The sequence below is a fragment of the Quercus robur genome, chromosome 6 (genome assembly GCF_932294415.1).
Source record: "Quercus robur chromosome 6, dhQueRobu3.1, whole genome shotgun sequence".
Classification (NCBI taxonomy): domain Eukaryota; kingdom Viridiplantae; phylum Streptophyta; class Magnoliopsida; order Fagales; family Fagaceae; genus Quercus; species Quercus robur.
In genome coordinates, this window is record NC_065539.1 from 12,370,468 (window position 1) to 12,388,903 (window position 18,436).

The 18,436-nt window shown below is 33.7% G+C and overlaps 1 protein-coding gene across 4 annotated transcripts; it reads right to left on the reverse strand.

Annotated features, from left to right (window-relative positions):
- Window positions 1-1,641: 1,641 nt before the first annotated feature.
- LOC126732793 (histone-lysine N-methyltransferase CLF) lies at window positions 1,642-14,196 on the reverse strand. Of its 4 annotated transcripts, none has more exons than XM_050435817.1 (17): window positions 13,884-14,196; window positions 13,245-13,346; window positions 12,817-13,139; window positions 11,144-11,305; window positions 10,968-11,052; window positions 10,633-10,788; window positions 10,486-10,533; window positions 10,327-10,398; window positions 9,498-10,243; window positions 7,338-7,473; window positions 6,998-7,221; window positions 6,632-6,763; window positions 3,134-3,224; window positions 2,611-2,658; window positions 2,406-2,534; window positions 2,239-2,316; window positions 1,642-2,090 (listed from the first exon to the last, which is right to left on the reverse strand). In XM_050435817.1, the coding sequence occupies exons 1-17, from the start codon at window positions 13,947-13,949 to the stop codon at window positions 1,899-1,901; spliced, it is 2,790 nt and encodes a 929-aa protein (XP_050291774.1). In that variant the 5' UTR covers window positions 13,950-14,196; the 3' UTR covers window positions 1,642-1,898. The 4 variants fall into 4 exon arrangements, with proteins under 4 accessions (XP_050291774.1, XP_050291772.1, XP_050291775.1 ...); XM_050435815.1 differs by having other exon boundaries at window positions 7,317-7,473; XM_050435818.1 differs by having other exon boundaries at window positions 9,498-10,222; window positions 13,884-14,195.
- Between the last annotated feature and the right edge of the window lie 4,240 nt (window positions 14,197-18,436).

Genomic DNA, 18,436 nt, shown 5'->3' on the forward strand with positions numbered 1-18,436 from the left:
CAACATTTAATAGCAATTTACATCATGCTTGATGCTAAAGTTGCGCTTGGTTGGATTACTGGAGAATTTAATACTAGCGATTTACATCATGCTTCTCTTATCTTGGATTGTAGGACCCTCGTCAACCAAATTCTTCAAGCGAGAATAAAGCATTGTTTTTGTAAAGCAAACAAATATGCGGATGCTTTAGCTAGAATGAAATTAGATTCAAGTCGAGACTTTATGCTTTTTGATAGTCCACCTGTGGACTTATGTATGCTATCATTTTATGACACTTCTAGTATGTATTATGAGATGAAGTGACCTTTTTATACTGACTAAATTATTTAGTTTCTTTTAATGCATTTTGGTTTTACCAAAAAATAAATAAATAGCTAAAGCAAGAATTAGGAGAAAGTCTCTCATAGTAAATAGCAACATTGTCTTAGTAAAGCAAAATACAAATGTCCACAAGGGGGACTATTTAAAACAACTAATTCTTGCAGAAGATCAATTCTTGTTTTTTCTTCCAGCCAAGGCATTAGCACATTGGCTTGCCTCATGGAAGCAGTGTCTCATTTTCACCCAAGGTATTTGTGTAATCCAATATAAGAGATGTATGGTGTAATAATTATTAAGATCAGTATTAATCCAATCATGAACTACTTTAGCATCAACTTCTATTTCTACTGCCTGCAGATTCAGATTAATGCACATTTTAAGTTTATCAGACCATCTCTTAGTGCCCAAAGCTCTGCTTCGACATTAGTGATCACGCCAATGGATCTAGTGAAGCCTACAATCCACAGCCCTCCATGATCCGGAATAACACCCCCAGCACTAGCATGGCCAAGGTTGCCCAAGTAATGACCATCAGTGTTAAGTTTGAAGCAGCCTTCCTCAAGTTTAGTCCATCTTGCGCTAACTACATGCTTCTTTTTGTTCGTTCTAGAACGAGCAGCGAGGAAAAAATATTCAGAGGTATAGCGGTTAACTTCTCTAAGAAGATCCAGGTTTACTGGAGATTTCTTAAAAATCACCTTGATTCTATGGAGCCAAATGCTCCAAATAGCAAAAGACAGAAAAGTTTCCAATGAATAACTTCCCTGGCAGCCAGCATTACAATGGACATTAACTTTTAGCCAACAACATAAATCCATATCAATTATCAAAGAATTCATGGATAAAATTACTAGCATTCATATTGTTCCAAAAAAGTTTTAGCATAATCACAATCCCCAAGAGGGATCTACAACAAACCCTCGTTCAAACGTGTATTGTAACTCGGTTTGTTTGATAGTATTTGAGAAGAAATGCCTAGCTTCATTTGGACCTTTTTATCCTTTTCGATGTGATCGGATTAAATATTGGTGGGCTCTGGCTGTGGGCTATGACAACTTAATCAGATGACCACTACCCCACCTAATTTCTCCAGGCTTGTTCTTTGTAACAGTGACAACAAATCCCAACTCCCTCCCAAACCCACACCCCCCCCCCCCCCCCCCCCCAAATTCTGGGATGAGAACCACCCAGAGACCAAAATCAGTTGAGAAGCCGAGCCCCTCCTATAAAAGCTCTGTACAACTTGGGCTTAAGGGTTCACTTGAAAGTATTAACAATTGGTAATAGAATTATAGAATGTAGAAAATGAAGTTCATGAGATTGTATCCAATTGTCGTTTTATATAAAATTAATCACTACGCTTCTGGGTTTTTTTCATTTCTTTTTTGTCAATACAATTAGCTCTGAAATAAACATGAATTGTTAGATGATACATAGTTCTCTATGGAGAGGGCAATGGCCCCTCTCAAACAAAATGATCAAGAATACTAGTTTCCTCTCTGGTCAACGAGAATGATGCCTCTACCTGTAAAAGAACAATAAAAAAAAAAAATTGAATTGACAAATAAATCCTCGGATTAAGCAAGCTTCTTAGCACGACCACTTGAAGGAGCACCATCCTCTTTTTTTGATCCAGATGTCTCAGGCTTTCGAGCCCAAGCAGGGGCTTTGTCTGGCTCATAACGATAATCATAAAAGAGCTCCTCTCCGGAACAAATTCGTTCCTTGGCAAATATGCCCACTCTGTGATCCCCTGCAACCATAATGACCTGCCTCGGATATTTTTAGTGAATGCAAGTTAGTAATTGGAGACAACCTATTTGTAATGCCAATGTTTCTAGTCATTGAGCTCAAAAGCCAAAATTTTAAAGAATCTGATAATAGGGCAACCACGACCAACGTTAGTCAAAATGGTACCTTTGCATAACAATTTGGATCTGGTGAATGGTTGGCAAACTTCAATTTGTCACCCTTTCGATATGCATCAAGAACAAACTGCAGAAAATGTTTCAACATCCATATTCACATTAGGAATGTAAACACAAAAAAGATATTCAACTTTCATACAAAGTCCTACAACATGCCTGATCATTCAGATTGAAGAGAAATGATGAATTTTCACGGTCATAAATCTTTCCACGCTTATCTGCTTCTCGATGTGAAATTAGCTCCCCAGTGTACTCACCAAGGTATTCATGTTTGCCCACACTATTCTGGAGGGTCGCAAAAAAAATTTCAGAAGCAAGAACAAAATGTGGAGCACACAACAACATCAGATTTATATATTACCTTTAGGAAAGCCCCCCAGCCAGATACATCAGATCTACCAAGCAAAACCTACACACATGACAATAAAGTAAAAGCTTCAAACATAGCAAGGAGAAACCAGGAAAAAAAAAAAACAAAATGCCATGACAAGTATCTACCACCAAGGCACATATAAGTAGAAGGAAAACGATATCATATTCAACATAATATCAAGAATAGTTTAATGATGTAAAAGTTCACTGCAGTTTAAGGTAGAGGCATTGAAATTTCACAATATCAACATAACCACACATCAACTTCCTCAATAAGTCTAATGAAAACCTGTAGTCCTCCTTAAAGGAGACCTACTGAGGGCATATAGGAAATAGGAATAAGATAATTGGACCCGCTGGTCCTCATTTGCAAAAGAAAGAGACGTCGCCCAACTTTGATATTTTTTCCTACAACTAATAGAATTATTACAAGAAAAGCTTCGGATAACCAACTGCAGCAAATAGATTAGAAAAGGAAGAAACATATCAGAAGAACAGTACGATGCAATTACCCTTTGTTGCTGTTTGAGAAGAAGCTTCATATTTCTACATTCATAATTATCACCTCTTTGGCTAGGAACCCCAAAAGTACCATCTCCACAGCTGCAAAGCCAATTTTAAAAACTCAAAACAGCTTTAAAAATATAATAATAAATAAATTGATAAGACAAAACATTTAAAAGTTTATGTAAGAGATTCATTAAAAAAATGGCTTTCGTTAACAAATGCCCTAAGGGTAGTAGTTAAGGTGCATTAAATGCTTTATTAAGTAAAATTTTTATAATTTTTTCAAAAAATAAAGGCAAACTATACACATATATCCAAAATAGCACACATAATCACAATGAATTAGTTTATCTCTGTTTACGAAAATTTATTTATCACTGTTTAAAAATTTTCAAAAAAAATATTACCATATGAGAAGCACTAAATCTTCAAACCCCATTATATTTAAACCCCAAAAAGATAAATGCCTACTTTTGACAAGCTGAAATAGCTTTTAGCAAAATTCCAAATCCTTCATTAGGTCCAGTAATAGGTGAAGCTATAATTCAATTTCAACAAATTAAATTAGCAAATCAAAATTTGAAAAGTATGGGCAGTTTCTTTTTTTTCTTTTCCTTTGGTTTTTTTTTTTTTTTTTGGGTGAAGCAAATTGTACTTACTTTTAATTTAAAAGGCAACCTCCAAGAAGTTTCAAATATTTACTTGTTCAATTACTTTTGCTAGTTAACGATTATTATCTAATTTCAAGAGCAAATATTAACATGTCTACAATTATATAAGAGCACATAAACTTGCCTAGTCACTAACTCTCAGTGATGCGTCCATGATTGAGAAGAGCAAATTAGAATATATCACCTACTTGGCTAAATTAATTGTTTTTCTAGATACAAAAGTTTCATTGAAAATAATTTCAATCTTAAGGTGCCATGAAGTATTTATTTATATTTTGGCAATCTTAAACATAGAAACTAGCATCTTCACATGCGCTACGTGCATGTTCAGAAACTCTTCTTTTCTATCAATTATTTCCATTCATCCCAATAAAGCTAAAACAATGATGTATTAGCCTCTTCACATCATTATGCACGTGTTATGTTCAGAGACTTCTTTTCTGTCAAATATTTCCATTCATCCGAATTCGGGGGTTCATGCATTTGTCCAATGAGTTAATTTCATTAAAACATGCCCATAAATTAAAATTATTTAGAACATCAATATGTATGTAGAGAATTACAGCCAGCCAAATTGTAAAATGTTCAGTCCATTATAGATATAGTACATATTGTAATGCAACATTAATTGATTGTTCAATGTCTTTCATTGGCCATTTCAATTGTTTTCTAGTAGCAACTCTTCCAAAAAACCTAAATTCTACAAGAACACTAGGCTAGTAAGCAAAATAATAGAGAAAACCTCTCAAAACAAACTTTTATTAATAACCACATAATAATAATTCACCTCCCTATAAAGAGTATTTATAGATAGAGAATTTCTCCTACTCCTTTTAGGAAAAGAAATAATAAACCTACTAGGAAAATCAATTTAACTAGGAAAATAAAAACAAATAAAATCCTAATTCAACTAGGAAAAGGATCTTAACTCAACTTGGAAAAGCAAATAAATCCTAATTCCACTAGGAAAGAGAAAACAACATAAAATATTAAAAATATATTCTTCTTCCTTAACCAATTTGCATCACATTTGCTATTAACATATTTGAAAATTCAAAATTTGATAAATAAATTCACAAAATTAAACTCATCTTTCAACAAAGTTAAGTAAGACCCACATTTGCATTCCTAAAAGTTTCACTTTCAACTGCATTACTTTAGGATGCATGGACACTTCATTTAGGGTGATGTACTCATGTCGTACCAATGTCATATATCAGTGTCTAGGGTTGTAAATGAACCAAGTTGTTTATGAATAGCTCAAGTTCGGCTCGATAAAAGATTTGTTTGTGTTTGTTTGTTTAGAAAAGAAGCCAAGTTCAAGCCTTAAGTTTAGGCTCAATTATTAAATGAGCCAAGCTTAAACATAATAATGTATTTGTGAACAAGCTCATAAACATTAAGGCTCGATTTAACTATATATAATATAATATTTTTATATTTATATAGACTTGAAATCGGATTGTGTGAATTTGTCAATAGGTTCATATTATATTAAATTATTATTTGTAGCTTATTGATGATATAAATAGTCTATTCATAGTAAAAATTTCATAGAATTGTGAAGAGACTAAAACATTTTAGTCATGATTTCACAACAAATAGAAAAAGAATAAGTTAATCAAGTAAATTGTGAACAAGCTCAAGCTTGCTCGACAAGAAAATAAGCCAAGCTTGAACATAAAATCTTGTTCAATGATGGGCTCGAGCTCAGCTCATGTTCGGAAAAAAAATTAAATGAACAAGCTTTAACTTTTAATATTCGCCTTGGCTTGTTTATAGCCCTATCAGTGTCGTACCGCCCTTGTCATGTTATAATTTTTCAAAAATTGCTTGTGTCGCCATGTTGTACCCATAACCATGTCCATGCTTCCTAGGCATTACACATTGACAAACTTCTCTAGAAGTTTGCATTTGATTATTTTGGAAACCCATCTAAAAGAAAAGAGAACTCAAGCACCAATTATTCATCGAAAGGGGACCATCGTTGTGGTGTTTTCCCCGAAGTGTCAATGCTTATTACACAGAAACAAACAAATAGCAAAAAAAGGCTCAAACATAATCAATAAATAATAGTATCCAGGTCTTATTGAAATTTAAGGAGTGGTAGTTGGATTGGCCTATCCAAACAACCAATCACCTAAGAGAAACAAATGCACAGTAATAATCTCGCAGAGAGGAGAGAGGGAAACAACCCAAATTTGGAAAACTTTCACATCAGGATTTTTCACAGAGAAATGATTCAGATGCACACAAATAATCAGAGAGCTGAAACATTTGGAGAAGTCATGGAAATGAATTGCATTACCTGAAAACCTTAACTCTGCTTAGAAAATGGAAGTCCAAAATAAGACTCAGAACCAGAGAAAAATCAGTACTTCATTGCAGGGGTTCAATTTCAAATCTGATTTGCTAGTATAACCCATTATGGCTTGGCTTTGTTGGACAATATCTTGGGAGTTATTGATTGTTTGAATTTTGAAATTTACAAGAATGGTTTTGAAAGATTGGTAATTACCATGTGTGTGTTTATGGGTGAGAAGATACACATGGGAAGTTGGAAACATGCTTTAATTAGGAGTTAATTTATTTATATGCTCCCAAAATCTAATTTTGTTAGAAAATTTGTATCATAAAATGAGATATTTTGGAGAGTACATAAAAGTGGACACTAAACAATTCTATTCTTTTAATATAGAGATAAATCTCATATCGAAGTCCCTCATTTTCATTGCACTCACAATGGTCGAAAGTGGTGAAATGTAAAAAGAAAATATCAATTATTATGATTCACCTGACCCAACAATTTTATTTTATTTATAAGTAACTCACCTGACCCAACAATTCCTACAAACGTCTGGGTCACATTCTCTGTCAGCAGCAAAGCATGGGCATTGACGACTTCGACATTGACTTTTAGCACAATGGCAGCCTCTAAATCGGTTCTTGCAACTCTTTGGACATCTGGCTCAGAAGAAATTATCAGTTGTCAGCATCCATACATCATCAATATCATCAACACAAACACACAAACCAAAAATCTAAATTAATAAACCCTTTAATCGCTCATCTAGTGAGAAGAGAAACCTCTATAAGTGTAGTAACTTGACAACGGGGGAGGAGAACAATATAAAACTACAACTATACAAGAAAAGCCTTTTGATTTCTGTGATATTAAAACAAAATATAAAAACTCACCCACAGTACTTTTCGCAGCAGGTCCCATTTTGAAGACAAGAACACTGCTTTCCACAAGCAGTTTGGCAACCACAAGGATTGTACTGTCGGCATGGCTGATCTTTTCTCTCAGTAATCCGTTTCCTAATTGAATGGTAGGCAGCAGACTTCCACGTATACTTCAAGCGTCGAACTCTACCCCTCCTACGTACAAATCTTGATCTTCTTCTCAGTTCATTATTACCCTAAAGTTCATTTTACCCGAGGACAAAAACGTAATCACTTGTTAGGGAAGGGAGGGTTCCATGCAAGATACCAACAAGCACAATAAAGCACTAACCATAGTTCCATTTAAGTCAACCTTAGAATAGCCTTCAACATGAGAATTTGCACCATCACCAGCTTGGCAAGACAGCTTACTTTCAGAGCAATTCATGTATTGAAAAACCTCCCAACATGTCTTCATACCATTTAGAAGGTTCCTTGCAATTAAACAGCTGTCATGACAGATAAAGAAAAAACTTTAATTGGAAAAAAATCAATAAGCAGTCAGGAAGGAAATAATAACAATGTCCAAAAGCAGCCAGAGTAAAGTTCTGCAGGGAGTATACGGAGGTAAAAATATGTTGTATCATTTACAAACCATATTGCCACTCTCAAACATATCTAGAAGAGGTTTACACATTTATTTCTTGACAGTAGCACTCTTATCTTTTCCATGAAACAAATCTCAAAAATATATCCAGACTAGCAAATATAAGAAAGTTTTGGCCTTGTAAGAGAAAGCAAATTGATATTAGCATACTTCAATGTTTTAATTACTTCAAAAAAAGAAAAACAAGGAATATGTGGAAATGATTGATTTACAGATACCATCATAGTTGTCAAAACGTGAATCGTATCATGAATCGAATTTTGATTTTTTTGTATCGTGTATGGTAAAATATACAAAAACTTAATAAAATTTATACAAAAATTATAGATATTATATAAAAGGTATATTCATTATAAATTTGGAATATATTCTACTAATGACTAATTTAATATCACTTTTGTAATAATATTTAACAAGCTAATTAAATAAATCAAATTCACACATGTTTATAATATACATATTCAAATTGATTAAACTCAAAAATAATAATACATCACAAATAACCTAAAATAATAATACATCACAAATAACCTAAAATAATAATTTATTTTTATCATATTCATCATCTTGCCCAATCAACTCCATCCAAATCAGTGTTATCATCATGTTCATCATCTTGCAAATTTATTTTTTTATTGAAATTTTCTTTATCATCATCAACATTTACCATCTCTTCTTGTTCTTTTATTTAAATATTTCTTCTTGGCATTCTAGCTTCTTAGACTTATAACAATAATAAAGAAAAAATTAATTATATTGTCAATTAATACCTTATTCATAATATAGAAAAGAAATTTGCAAATATGAAAGTGAAGTATAAGTGTGTAGTCCAAATTTTGTATGAGAAAGAGAGGGAAAAAAAAACTTATGGACTTGTTATTTTATTGGGCTAAATTAAGTAACCTAATATTTTTGTGTTAAAAATAAGTCTAACAACAATATATGTGTTAAAAACAAGTCTAACAACTTGGTAAATTCAAATAAAAGCACAAATTTTAACCCAAAAAAAAAAAAAACTCATTTTAAAACATGTCTATGTATTGTACGATACAATTTTATGATTCATATGATATGCACTACTGTATTGTGCAATTTATAAGCACTTACAATATGTCCTTTTCATACAAAATTTTTTGTACACGTATCGTACGATGCTGACAACTATGGATACCATTAAGATCAATGATGATTCTCTATTAGTGGTAACTACTTATGTCCACATTTTGAACCAAAAATTGAACACTTCAATAATTCAACAAATTCCTCGTCCAGCAAAGTTCATTAGATTTTCAATAAAGTGGTCACATCAATTATCTTACAGATTTAAATCATGTTAAGAAACATATTTTACATATTCATAAAATGAGGGTAGCTAAAATGAGTCTTCAAATGAATAAGTGGAAATACACGAAGGATAATATTCGAAATGAGGAAATTAGTTTAAAGAAGGTGATCCCTATTGATGAAAAGATAAGGGAGAGTCGCTTGAGATGGTTTGATCATGTTCAGAGAGCACTTAATAAACAGGTAATAAAGAGTGAGTTTACTCTAAGTTGAAGGAACCGAAAAAAGGTAGAGAAAGACCAAAATTAACGTTAGTAGAAGTTACCAAAAAGGACATGTAAATTAAGAAAGTAACAAAGATTATGACTTCAAATATGACTTCGGATAAAATAGAATGGAGGAAAATAATGTGTGGCCAACCCAGACTATCTATTGAGGATTCATAACCGACCCTAGTTTGGAGACTAAGGCTTTGTTGTTAATTGTTGTTGTAGTATTTAAATCATGTCCAACCTTATTACCAACCTAAATCAACATAGAATGGAAAAATCTATACGATCAAATACAATTATCTCCACTGACCTGTTTCTGCCAAAAATTTCGACACCTTTCTCAAAAATACCCTTTTCAAAAGCTTTCCAAGATTTATTATCACTCAGTTCTTGTTTGTAGACATTTTCATCTACAAATTCTTCTTTCCTCAAGTTGTCATCACTACTAGTGGCAGGTAGATCAGTAATTATCTCATTAGACAAACCATTAGGAACTTCACCCTGCAGATATTTGTGACCATCCTGAATTGATGGCTCTTTCCTTCTAGACCTTCCACTAGTTGGAGATTTCAAATTCTTATGTGAAGAGGAGCTAGTTTCTTCATTTTCTTTGCATGAATTAGACTTAGGCTTCATATCACCTGGACAAAGACCTCCACTCACAAAGGAATCGCAATCATCAGAAGCTGCCAGTTTCTTCTGCCTTTTCTGCAGGCAAACTAGAACACGTTCGGCAACTCGCTTGCTGTTCCGCTTACTAATTGCATATTTTCCTGCAAGCTTAGTTTTGGAAGGTGATGAATAGTGGGTAGAAGTGGTGTCCTGCCGGGAGCCATTCTCGGAGTCGCTGCTTTCCGAGATGTTCTTAGCATTTGATGAAGCACTTTCACTTTGGCAGGACTTCAGCCTCTTTCTAGCAGATGGACCAGAAGATTTCTTCCTAGATGATATCTGAGCCCCAGCACAACTGGATGAAGGGACAATTTTTTCTTCAAAATCACCATTCATGCCAGCATTTTTTTCTGACTTCAGTACCTGACATGAGCCAATATTAAGCTACTTATATAGTTTGTTCGACACTTATCTTCAAAAGTCTTCTGAGCGACACATTTCTATGTAATAATAAACCAAACACTTACAGATCGATAACAATGTGGGCCACATGGTCTGTTTTCCTCATCCGTGGGGCACCAGGGAGATTGTTTCTCAGCCTGAAAATATTAATTAACAAAGAATATAAGACTTCGGTGAGATATTCAAGCAAACACTTAAGAATTAATTAAAACAAATAAACTTACAGGAAAAATAAGATCCTGTGAACATCCATGTAACCTGCAATCAAAAACCTTCACAAAGAAAAGGAAGAAAAAAAATTAAACAGAATTATATATAGAATGATAGCACAACACAGCATGAATTGAATGGAGCACAAGAACAATGCTTACAAGACATCGACGACAAAATAAGTTGTCAAAAGAATCAAGAGCTGCATCAAGATCCTTATCAAGAAAAGAATTCCCATTTTGTAAAACATCTTCATTATCCCCATTCTTAGAAGCTCCCACAGCCTTCTCTTCCTTAATAATAATTTCGTGTCTTGCCTGTATAAGATGTTTGATCGTGTTTCATATCTCTGTAAAGCCAGCACAAACCAAATGGGAAACGGCTGGACCAAAGCTTACACTATGACCAGTTTTAATCAGAAAATAAAGAGGATAGAAGCATGAAGAAGAGATAAAAATGTTTCCTAAAACAGAAAACAACAAACTAAAATCCAAACCTTGACTTCAGAAGGGCTTCTAGAAAAACACTGTGCCAGTGATTCCAACACGGGATCAGATAAACCAACTTCTTTGACGGTCATACTGGCAATTTCATAACAGAATACCACAAACTAATAAGTTTTATTTCATACAAAAACATATGGATCACATTAGTTAATTTGGTTATACCAACCGAAGTATAAAATCTTCAGATTCCACAAATTCTCTCTTATCCTCTTCATCCTCAACTAATTCCTCCTCACTGTCACTGCAAATTAATGCTTCGCCACCATTTTGATCATAATAGATTCGCCGTCGACCAACCACTGACTGATCCTCTTTCATTCTTTGATTTCTGCATCATAATTATCATAAAGTCACTAAAATCTCAAGCTAGATATATATTAAATGCAATTCGAGATGGAATATGAATTTGACTTCAGTAAATTACTTTTTTTTATATAAATAAGTAAGCTTTACTAAAATTAGAAACACCACCCTGCACACAAGCTGTATACACAGGTAATAAAATCATGGAAAATTACAGCTATCAGTAAATTCAAACAAGTTAGAACTTAAATGTCATGATGAAACAGTCATCCAATCAAACAAGGCACACAATATGAGCAGCTTTAGATCCATCATGGACCGTTCAAACCCTTCAAAGGCTCTGTTGTTCCACTCTTTCCAAATAGACCACATAAGACCTAAAGGTACAGCTTTCCAAATTCCTCCCCCACTGTGGCAAACCTCCCCCATTCAACATGCCAACAAATCCACAACCCTTCAAGGCATAACCTTCAGTGTTGTTTGAGACAAACTCACCAGTCTTAACCATGTGCTTCCAACATCTCCTTTTTGCTACTATCTGCAAATAACTTCCATTTGGTTTAGAGTTTCATTTTGCCTGATTTGTCAAAGAAAAGTGCAGAAGGAGATAGACAAGTCCTGCTGCTAGTTCATATAATGAGACATATCTGGTCATTCACATATAGACCATGCCTTCAGTCCCATTCCCCATTATCACACTACTAAATATGTTGGGAAACTGTCATGTGATGCATGGAAGATTTCAGTTAAGATAACCCATTGCACTCAAAATACACACAATGGTAGAGACTATTGCTCTCTATCATAATGACAATGAAGCAACAAGTGATTGACACTCTCCCCGGCCCTCTTACACATAGCACCATTCAACAACAGATACTCTCCTACAATGTCAGAATCTTCCCCAAACCAGCGGTCCAATTAAAGAATGCAACTTTAAGAGGGGACTTTAACCTGCCAAATACATTTCAAGGGAAATGATGCACCTCTCCAGTATGAAGCAGCTTGTAGAAAGATCTCACCTCAAATGATCTACTCGTTTTTTTATAAGTAGAATATATCTGGTCCTCTGCATAACTCTGAATTTTTGTGGAATAAATCAGGCCCATGAAATTTGCCAACAAACACAGTTTACATATTCCCAATTGCAATGAGCTATAGCTCAAATGACACCTCCTTTAGCAATAAGAAGAGGATGATGGTCATGAGTTCAAAACCTACCAGGTGCTTGAATAACTTGCAATCATGAAAAAAAAAAATGAAGGGGGGAGGGGGGATGTGAGGATTATATCCTCAGTCTAGTAAGCACCACATCCAAGGATTACTAAAACTGGGAAATCAGAATCCACAAACTACCGGTGATTAACACTGGGCACAGAACAAAAATGATAAATAGAACAATTCAGGTCTTAAATACATTTACATGAGTAGATGATTGAAATATTTTGTAAATATGTAAATTATCAACATGGGCGAGCAAGTTTTTCTTAAAACTAAAAAAATAAATAAATAAAATAAAAGGAAATCTTAACACACCTGTCCAAAAAAATCCATGTAGTATAGGGAGGTAATCTTTTTAATTCTACAAGCTTAATGGGACGAACAGCATTCTTGACTGGAACATTAGATCCGAGAAGAACTGCTGTACAAGCATGGTCATCTTCTTGAGAGCTACTACTATCCCCATCCCCATTACTTGCGTCGACACTATTATGCATATCAATTGCATCTTTCTGCCTTTTAGTCAGTAGATCTATACTTCTATCGGTATTGTTAGTCCTACTGCTCCTTTCATTAGACAAGTTAAACAGATGGTTTGTCACACCAACCATTTTAAGCCTGTTTTCTTCCATTCTTTTCTGATGATTAAAAAAAAAAAAAAAAAGATTAACAACAACCAAACCCAAAAGAGTGTTATCAAAATTATAAGACCAAATATTATCTAAGGTAAGGTAACAACACACCTTTATGAAAACAGACCGGTCGGCAGCAACTTGCTTCTTTAGAGATTCAATGACTGCCGAAATGTCCTTTTGAGCTGGACTTGATTCTTGCAGCCCCGTCATCTGTAAACAATCAACATGTGAGCAAACCTAAGTGCACCATTTGAGGATGGACATTTTGTTTAACAACAACCACAAAAGCAGCAACAACATTAACATAACATAAAGCAACTTCAGCTGACAACCTAAACCGTAATGCATTGTACACCAGACACTAGTTTAGTAGATGACTGCACCAAATTTAACGTGTGAACACTTTACAACAACAAGTTTATCATCAAAAATTCTAAATTACTCCATGCGCTTCTACAACATGAACGTCGTACATTATGTGCTGCAACAAAATTGTCAAAACAACATAGTTTGACCACATAGTTTGACCTAAAATTGATTACAAATTTTGACAATGCAGCTAATTATCTCAGCCTTAGTTAACCTAAACTAACATAGTTTGACCTAAAATTGATTACAAATTTTGACAATGCAGCTAATTATCTCAGCCTTAGTTGACCTAAACTAACGAAAATCAAACATATATATAATTCAGATGAAAAATACAAAGGAAAAAGAGAAATGAATAACGTAATTGAAAGCGAATACCGAAGAGTCTTTGGGAGGGTCGGATCTGCAAGGCGAAGCCGAATTCGGTGAGGCCTTGGACGCCATTGGAGCTTGTGGAGCTTGTCCGGACCCGAGTCGGCAATGGCGGTTCGGATCTGGATCCGGTTCATGCAGAGAATATGGAATTGCCGGAGATAAGTGATAAGTAATAAATGGGGTTAGGGTTTGGTTTTGTTTTGTTTTATTAGGGAGGGAGATTTGGCGGGTCGGGAGTTCAACGAAACCCTAGGCGCGTCTCACGCTCAAATTTTGGGGGTTTGGGGGCTCAGGCGCCTCAAACCCAAGTTATGGGATTTTTTTAAATTTAATACCCCTATATATAATGTTTTTATTATAATCCTATTTTGTGTGGCACGTAGTGTTTTTGGTCAATTTCTTATTTATTTATTTATTTTTGGTCATTATCTATAAATTTATTTTTAAAAGATGAGTTTTTGGTCAGCTATGGTTATTCTTTTAGATACAATTTGGTAGATAGGCTAGGATATAAAATTATTCTAAGGTTTCGTTTGTTTTGAAGTTAAATATTTATAGGTAGAAAATTTTATATGTACAGTAAAATATTTTTCAGATGTTTGGTATAACAAGTAACATTTTTCAAGCAAATAACCAATACTGGTGGCTAAGCTATTGGTGCTAAAGGTTCGGTGACCACATCGTTGGAACCAATAGCTGAAATAGTGGCTCCAACACCAGATTGTCAGTCACCACTGTCGAAGTGATGTCTTCAATGACTAGATTGTCATCACCAGTGATTGAAAAAATGTTTTTGGCCACCAAGATGCTTTTTGGCAATCGGACCTTCGACACTGATCGTTAGAACAGTGTCTTCGGTAATAGAATCCCTGAAACTGGTCGTTGGAGCAGCTACTTTGGTAATTGGACCTTGACATAGGTCATTGGTAGGGTTGTCCAGACCCGACTGAAGCTTGAAAACCTGACCAAATTGCTTGACATCGACTCAATTCTAGCCCGAACTGAAGGTCCAATAGGTCGGCGGTGGGTTGAGTGGTAGGTTTCCTTCTCCAAAACCCCAGCCACCTAAACCCAACCAGAGTTATATATGAAATTCGGCCAAATCCAGCAAGATCAAGCTAGATCTAGCAAGATCAAGCTAGATCTAGCAAGATCTAGACCAAATTCGATGAGATATCAACTAGATTTGGTGGGATTTAGTTAGATCTGGCCAAATCACAGCAATTTTCAGTAAAAGTTTGTAGATTTCGGGTAAAATTTATAGATTTCAGCGACGATTTGCAGTTCCTAATGAACTTTAGCACCAACCAAATCGACTCAAGCTCCACCCAAGCCCGAAACCGACTCAATTGATTAATGTCGGTGGTCGGTTTTAGGTCCCTCCGCCCTTCACCCGACGTCGAGAAGGTCAAGTCTAGGCTAGGTCCAAAACCGACTCGACCTGACCCATGAACATGCCTAGTCACTGGAGTAACAGCTCTAGCCACCAGACCACACTAGCATTCGTCATTGGAACAACAACTCTAGCCACAGGGCCAAAATCCTACTAACTCAACCATAGAAGGTCATTGGCACCAGTCATCAAAACAACGTCTCCAGTGACCAAATCGCCAACACTAGTTGCCCAGCCCATCGAACCAATGGTTTAGCCATTGTATAGAGTGAGGGAAGTCACTATATGTTTTTTGTAAAATGTTTTACCAAAGGTAATTTACAACTTTTTGTAAAATATTTTATAGTCAACGAAAAATATTTTACAAGTTTGACCAAATTTTACTTGCAAGCAAACACCTGAAAATAAAAAATAAAAAACATTTTCCAAAAAATTATTTACTTCAATATAAATGGAGTGTATAAAACATGTTAGGGCATAAAAGATTGCCACTATGAGAATATTATTCTCAATATATATATTGTAGGGTCCCGATTTGTGGCCCGAACCCAAAGTGTATGGGATCTTAGCCCAATGAGCCCAATATAATAAATTTGTAGAGAGTGGGTCAAAGAACTAGACCCTAATGAGTTGAAAAACGGCTAGTATTGAATTAAATGACAATCAAGCACAAATAAGACGTATTGATATCAATGGACTTTCAGTCCGAGGAGGTCACAATTATATATATTGATCACAGTTGGATACAGAGACAATTTAGATTGCTACAATGTTCTTTCTCTATTTTTCTGATATTTTCTTTATGAAGAGTCCTTCACATTATATACCCTCCTCCAGACCATCCTCATCCTACACTTGTTGATCATTCGAGCCTTTACTTTAGTACATGTCCCATCAGACACACTCTCTGGTTCTTTGTGAGTTGTGATAGCCAAGGTAACACTGTTCAGAGGTATTCTCCATATAAATGCAGCCAGAAAAGTAGCTGTAGTGGATTTAATACAATGGTGGCAGTTTTCCCTTAGATATTTTTAGGTCTCCTTCATTTTCGTATGTTCATGAGGCATGTCCCCATCATTGGAGTTTCTCGGAAGATCACTTTAATTGCTGGATTACATACTTTGAACTATATTCATCAAGTTCGAGGAAGAGCTACTTCTCTGACAACCTTTCATTTGCTCCCTACTTATAGGACCTGAACTAGGAATATCTAATAATTATTTACTCCTCCTCGGACCTATATATATATATCTTCGGATAAAGCCCAAGTCCCAATATACGATATTGGGCCCTTACCCCTACATATATATATATATATATATATAATATTTTGCAAGGGAAAGGAAGGTGATGCTCTATTTTTGTATTATATATAGTTTAAATTAATAAACTATACAACCTACATGCCCTCTTTCTTTCCAAGAGTTTTGACGTTATATAAAACTAGTTTGTAACCCATCCATACACATTGATGCATTTAAAAATAAACACATTTTTATAATAAAAATATATATAAGCAGTTGAATTATTAAAAGAATAAATTAGATGCATGTTAAAATTCCTACTTAAGTTCAATACTACTTATGATCATTTTTATTCTTTTTTTTTTTTAAGATAAGTTTTATTCTAATTTTAAATAAGACTGAATGTGCAGTTACTTTTCAATGGACATATGATTGGTTTATATGTATATTTCATTAATATTGATCTCTTAATATTTTGCACTCATTAACATATTTGGCACAATGATTAAAAAATTTAAGTGAACAGGTGACACAAAATTGATCCACAAATTGAAATCTAATGTGGAATCTAATTAAATTTTATCTGAGTTTTAGCTTTTAATATATATATACACTCACATTAACTTGTAATTTGATGTATATGCATGGCTACATTTATTTATTTCTTTTCGAAACTTAAAAATATATAATTAGATACATGGTTTTTTTTTTTTTTTTTTTTAAAAATTCATAGTTTAATTACCATGTAAGTTAAATATTATTAATGATCATTCTTATATTTTGTTAATTCTTAAAAAAAAAAAAACATTGTAAGAATATTTTTAATATAAAATTAACAAACTTCTCAATTATTGCAATGAGTAATAAATGCCTTTACCAAAATTAAGAAATTCTAATAAAATTCTTATATTTTAAAAATAAATAATTCTCCTTAAATGTGGTGTTGCCTTTAATATGAAAATTAACAAACTTCTCGGTTTTTAAAATGAGTAGTAAATGTCTTTACCAAAATTAAGAAATTGAATTGACACGTGTCACAAAATTATAGCTTAATTGAAATCCAATTTAGTAAATATAATTGGATTTTTTCTCAATTTTGATTTTTTATACATATGATATGACCAGGGGCGGAGTTAGGAATTTCTATTTAGGGGGGCCAAGTTGTAGCACTAATATATTTATCAAAAAAACCCCCCACACATATACACACGTTTTTTTATCATATACACACACATATATATACACACACCCAACAAAAAAAAGAGCTTAGTATTTTTAATCAAAATTATCTTTGATGACGATCTTTCATAAAATAAAATTCATTTTTACCATTTTTATAGTGAAATTCTTAAAAAAGTTTCATTTTTTATACAAATTATCCAATTTTATACTAAAGTAAGTAAAACATCTTTCAATTGAACTAATGAAATTTTAAAAAACATAAATGATTAAAAACTTGGAGGAACAATTTAGACTCCAAACATATTTGAAACTATCTTGCTTTAACCCATTACGTGGCAACTAAAGAGACATTTCATGTGTAGTTTTAGTGACAATATTTGTTTAATAAGTAAATGACTTATTGATCACCACATAACGGGTTGAAAAAGATAGATTCAAACATGTTTGATGCTAAACTTTATCAAATATTTAACAGAAATAAGAGCATATTTCACAATAAAAAATAGAATTGAGAAAAATAAAGTTATGTTTCTATAACTATTAGACCAATTATTATTTTTAAAAGCATCATTGAACTCATTCAAATACTTGGAGAGCTTACTCTTATTTTTATAGACTAAATTTTGAAGACATTAAAATAATTATATATATATATATATATTTTAAAAAATTTCAAAATTTTGGCCCCCCACCCTTCAACATATCTCCACCCCTGGATATGACTATCTTGTAAATCA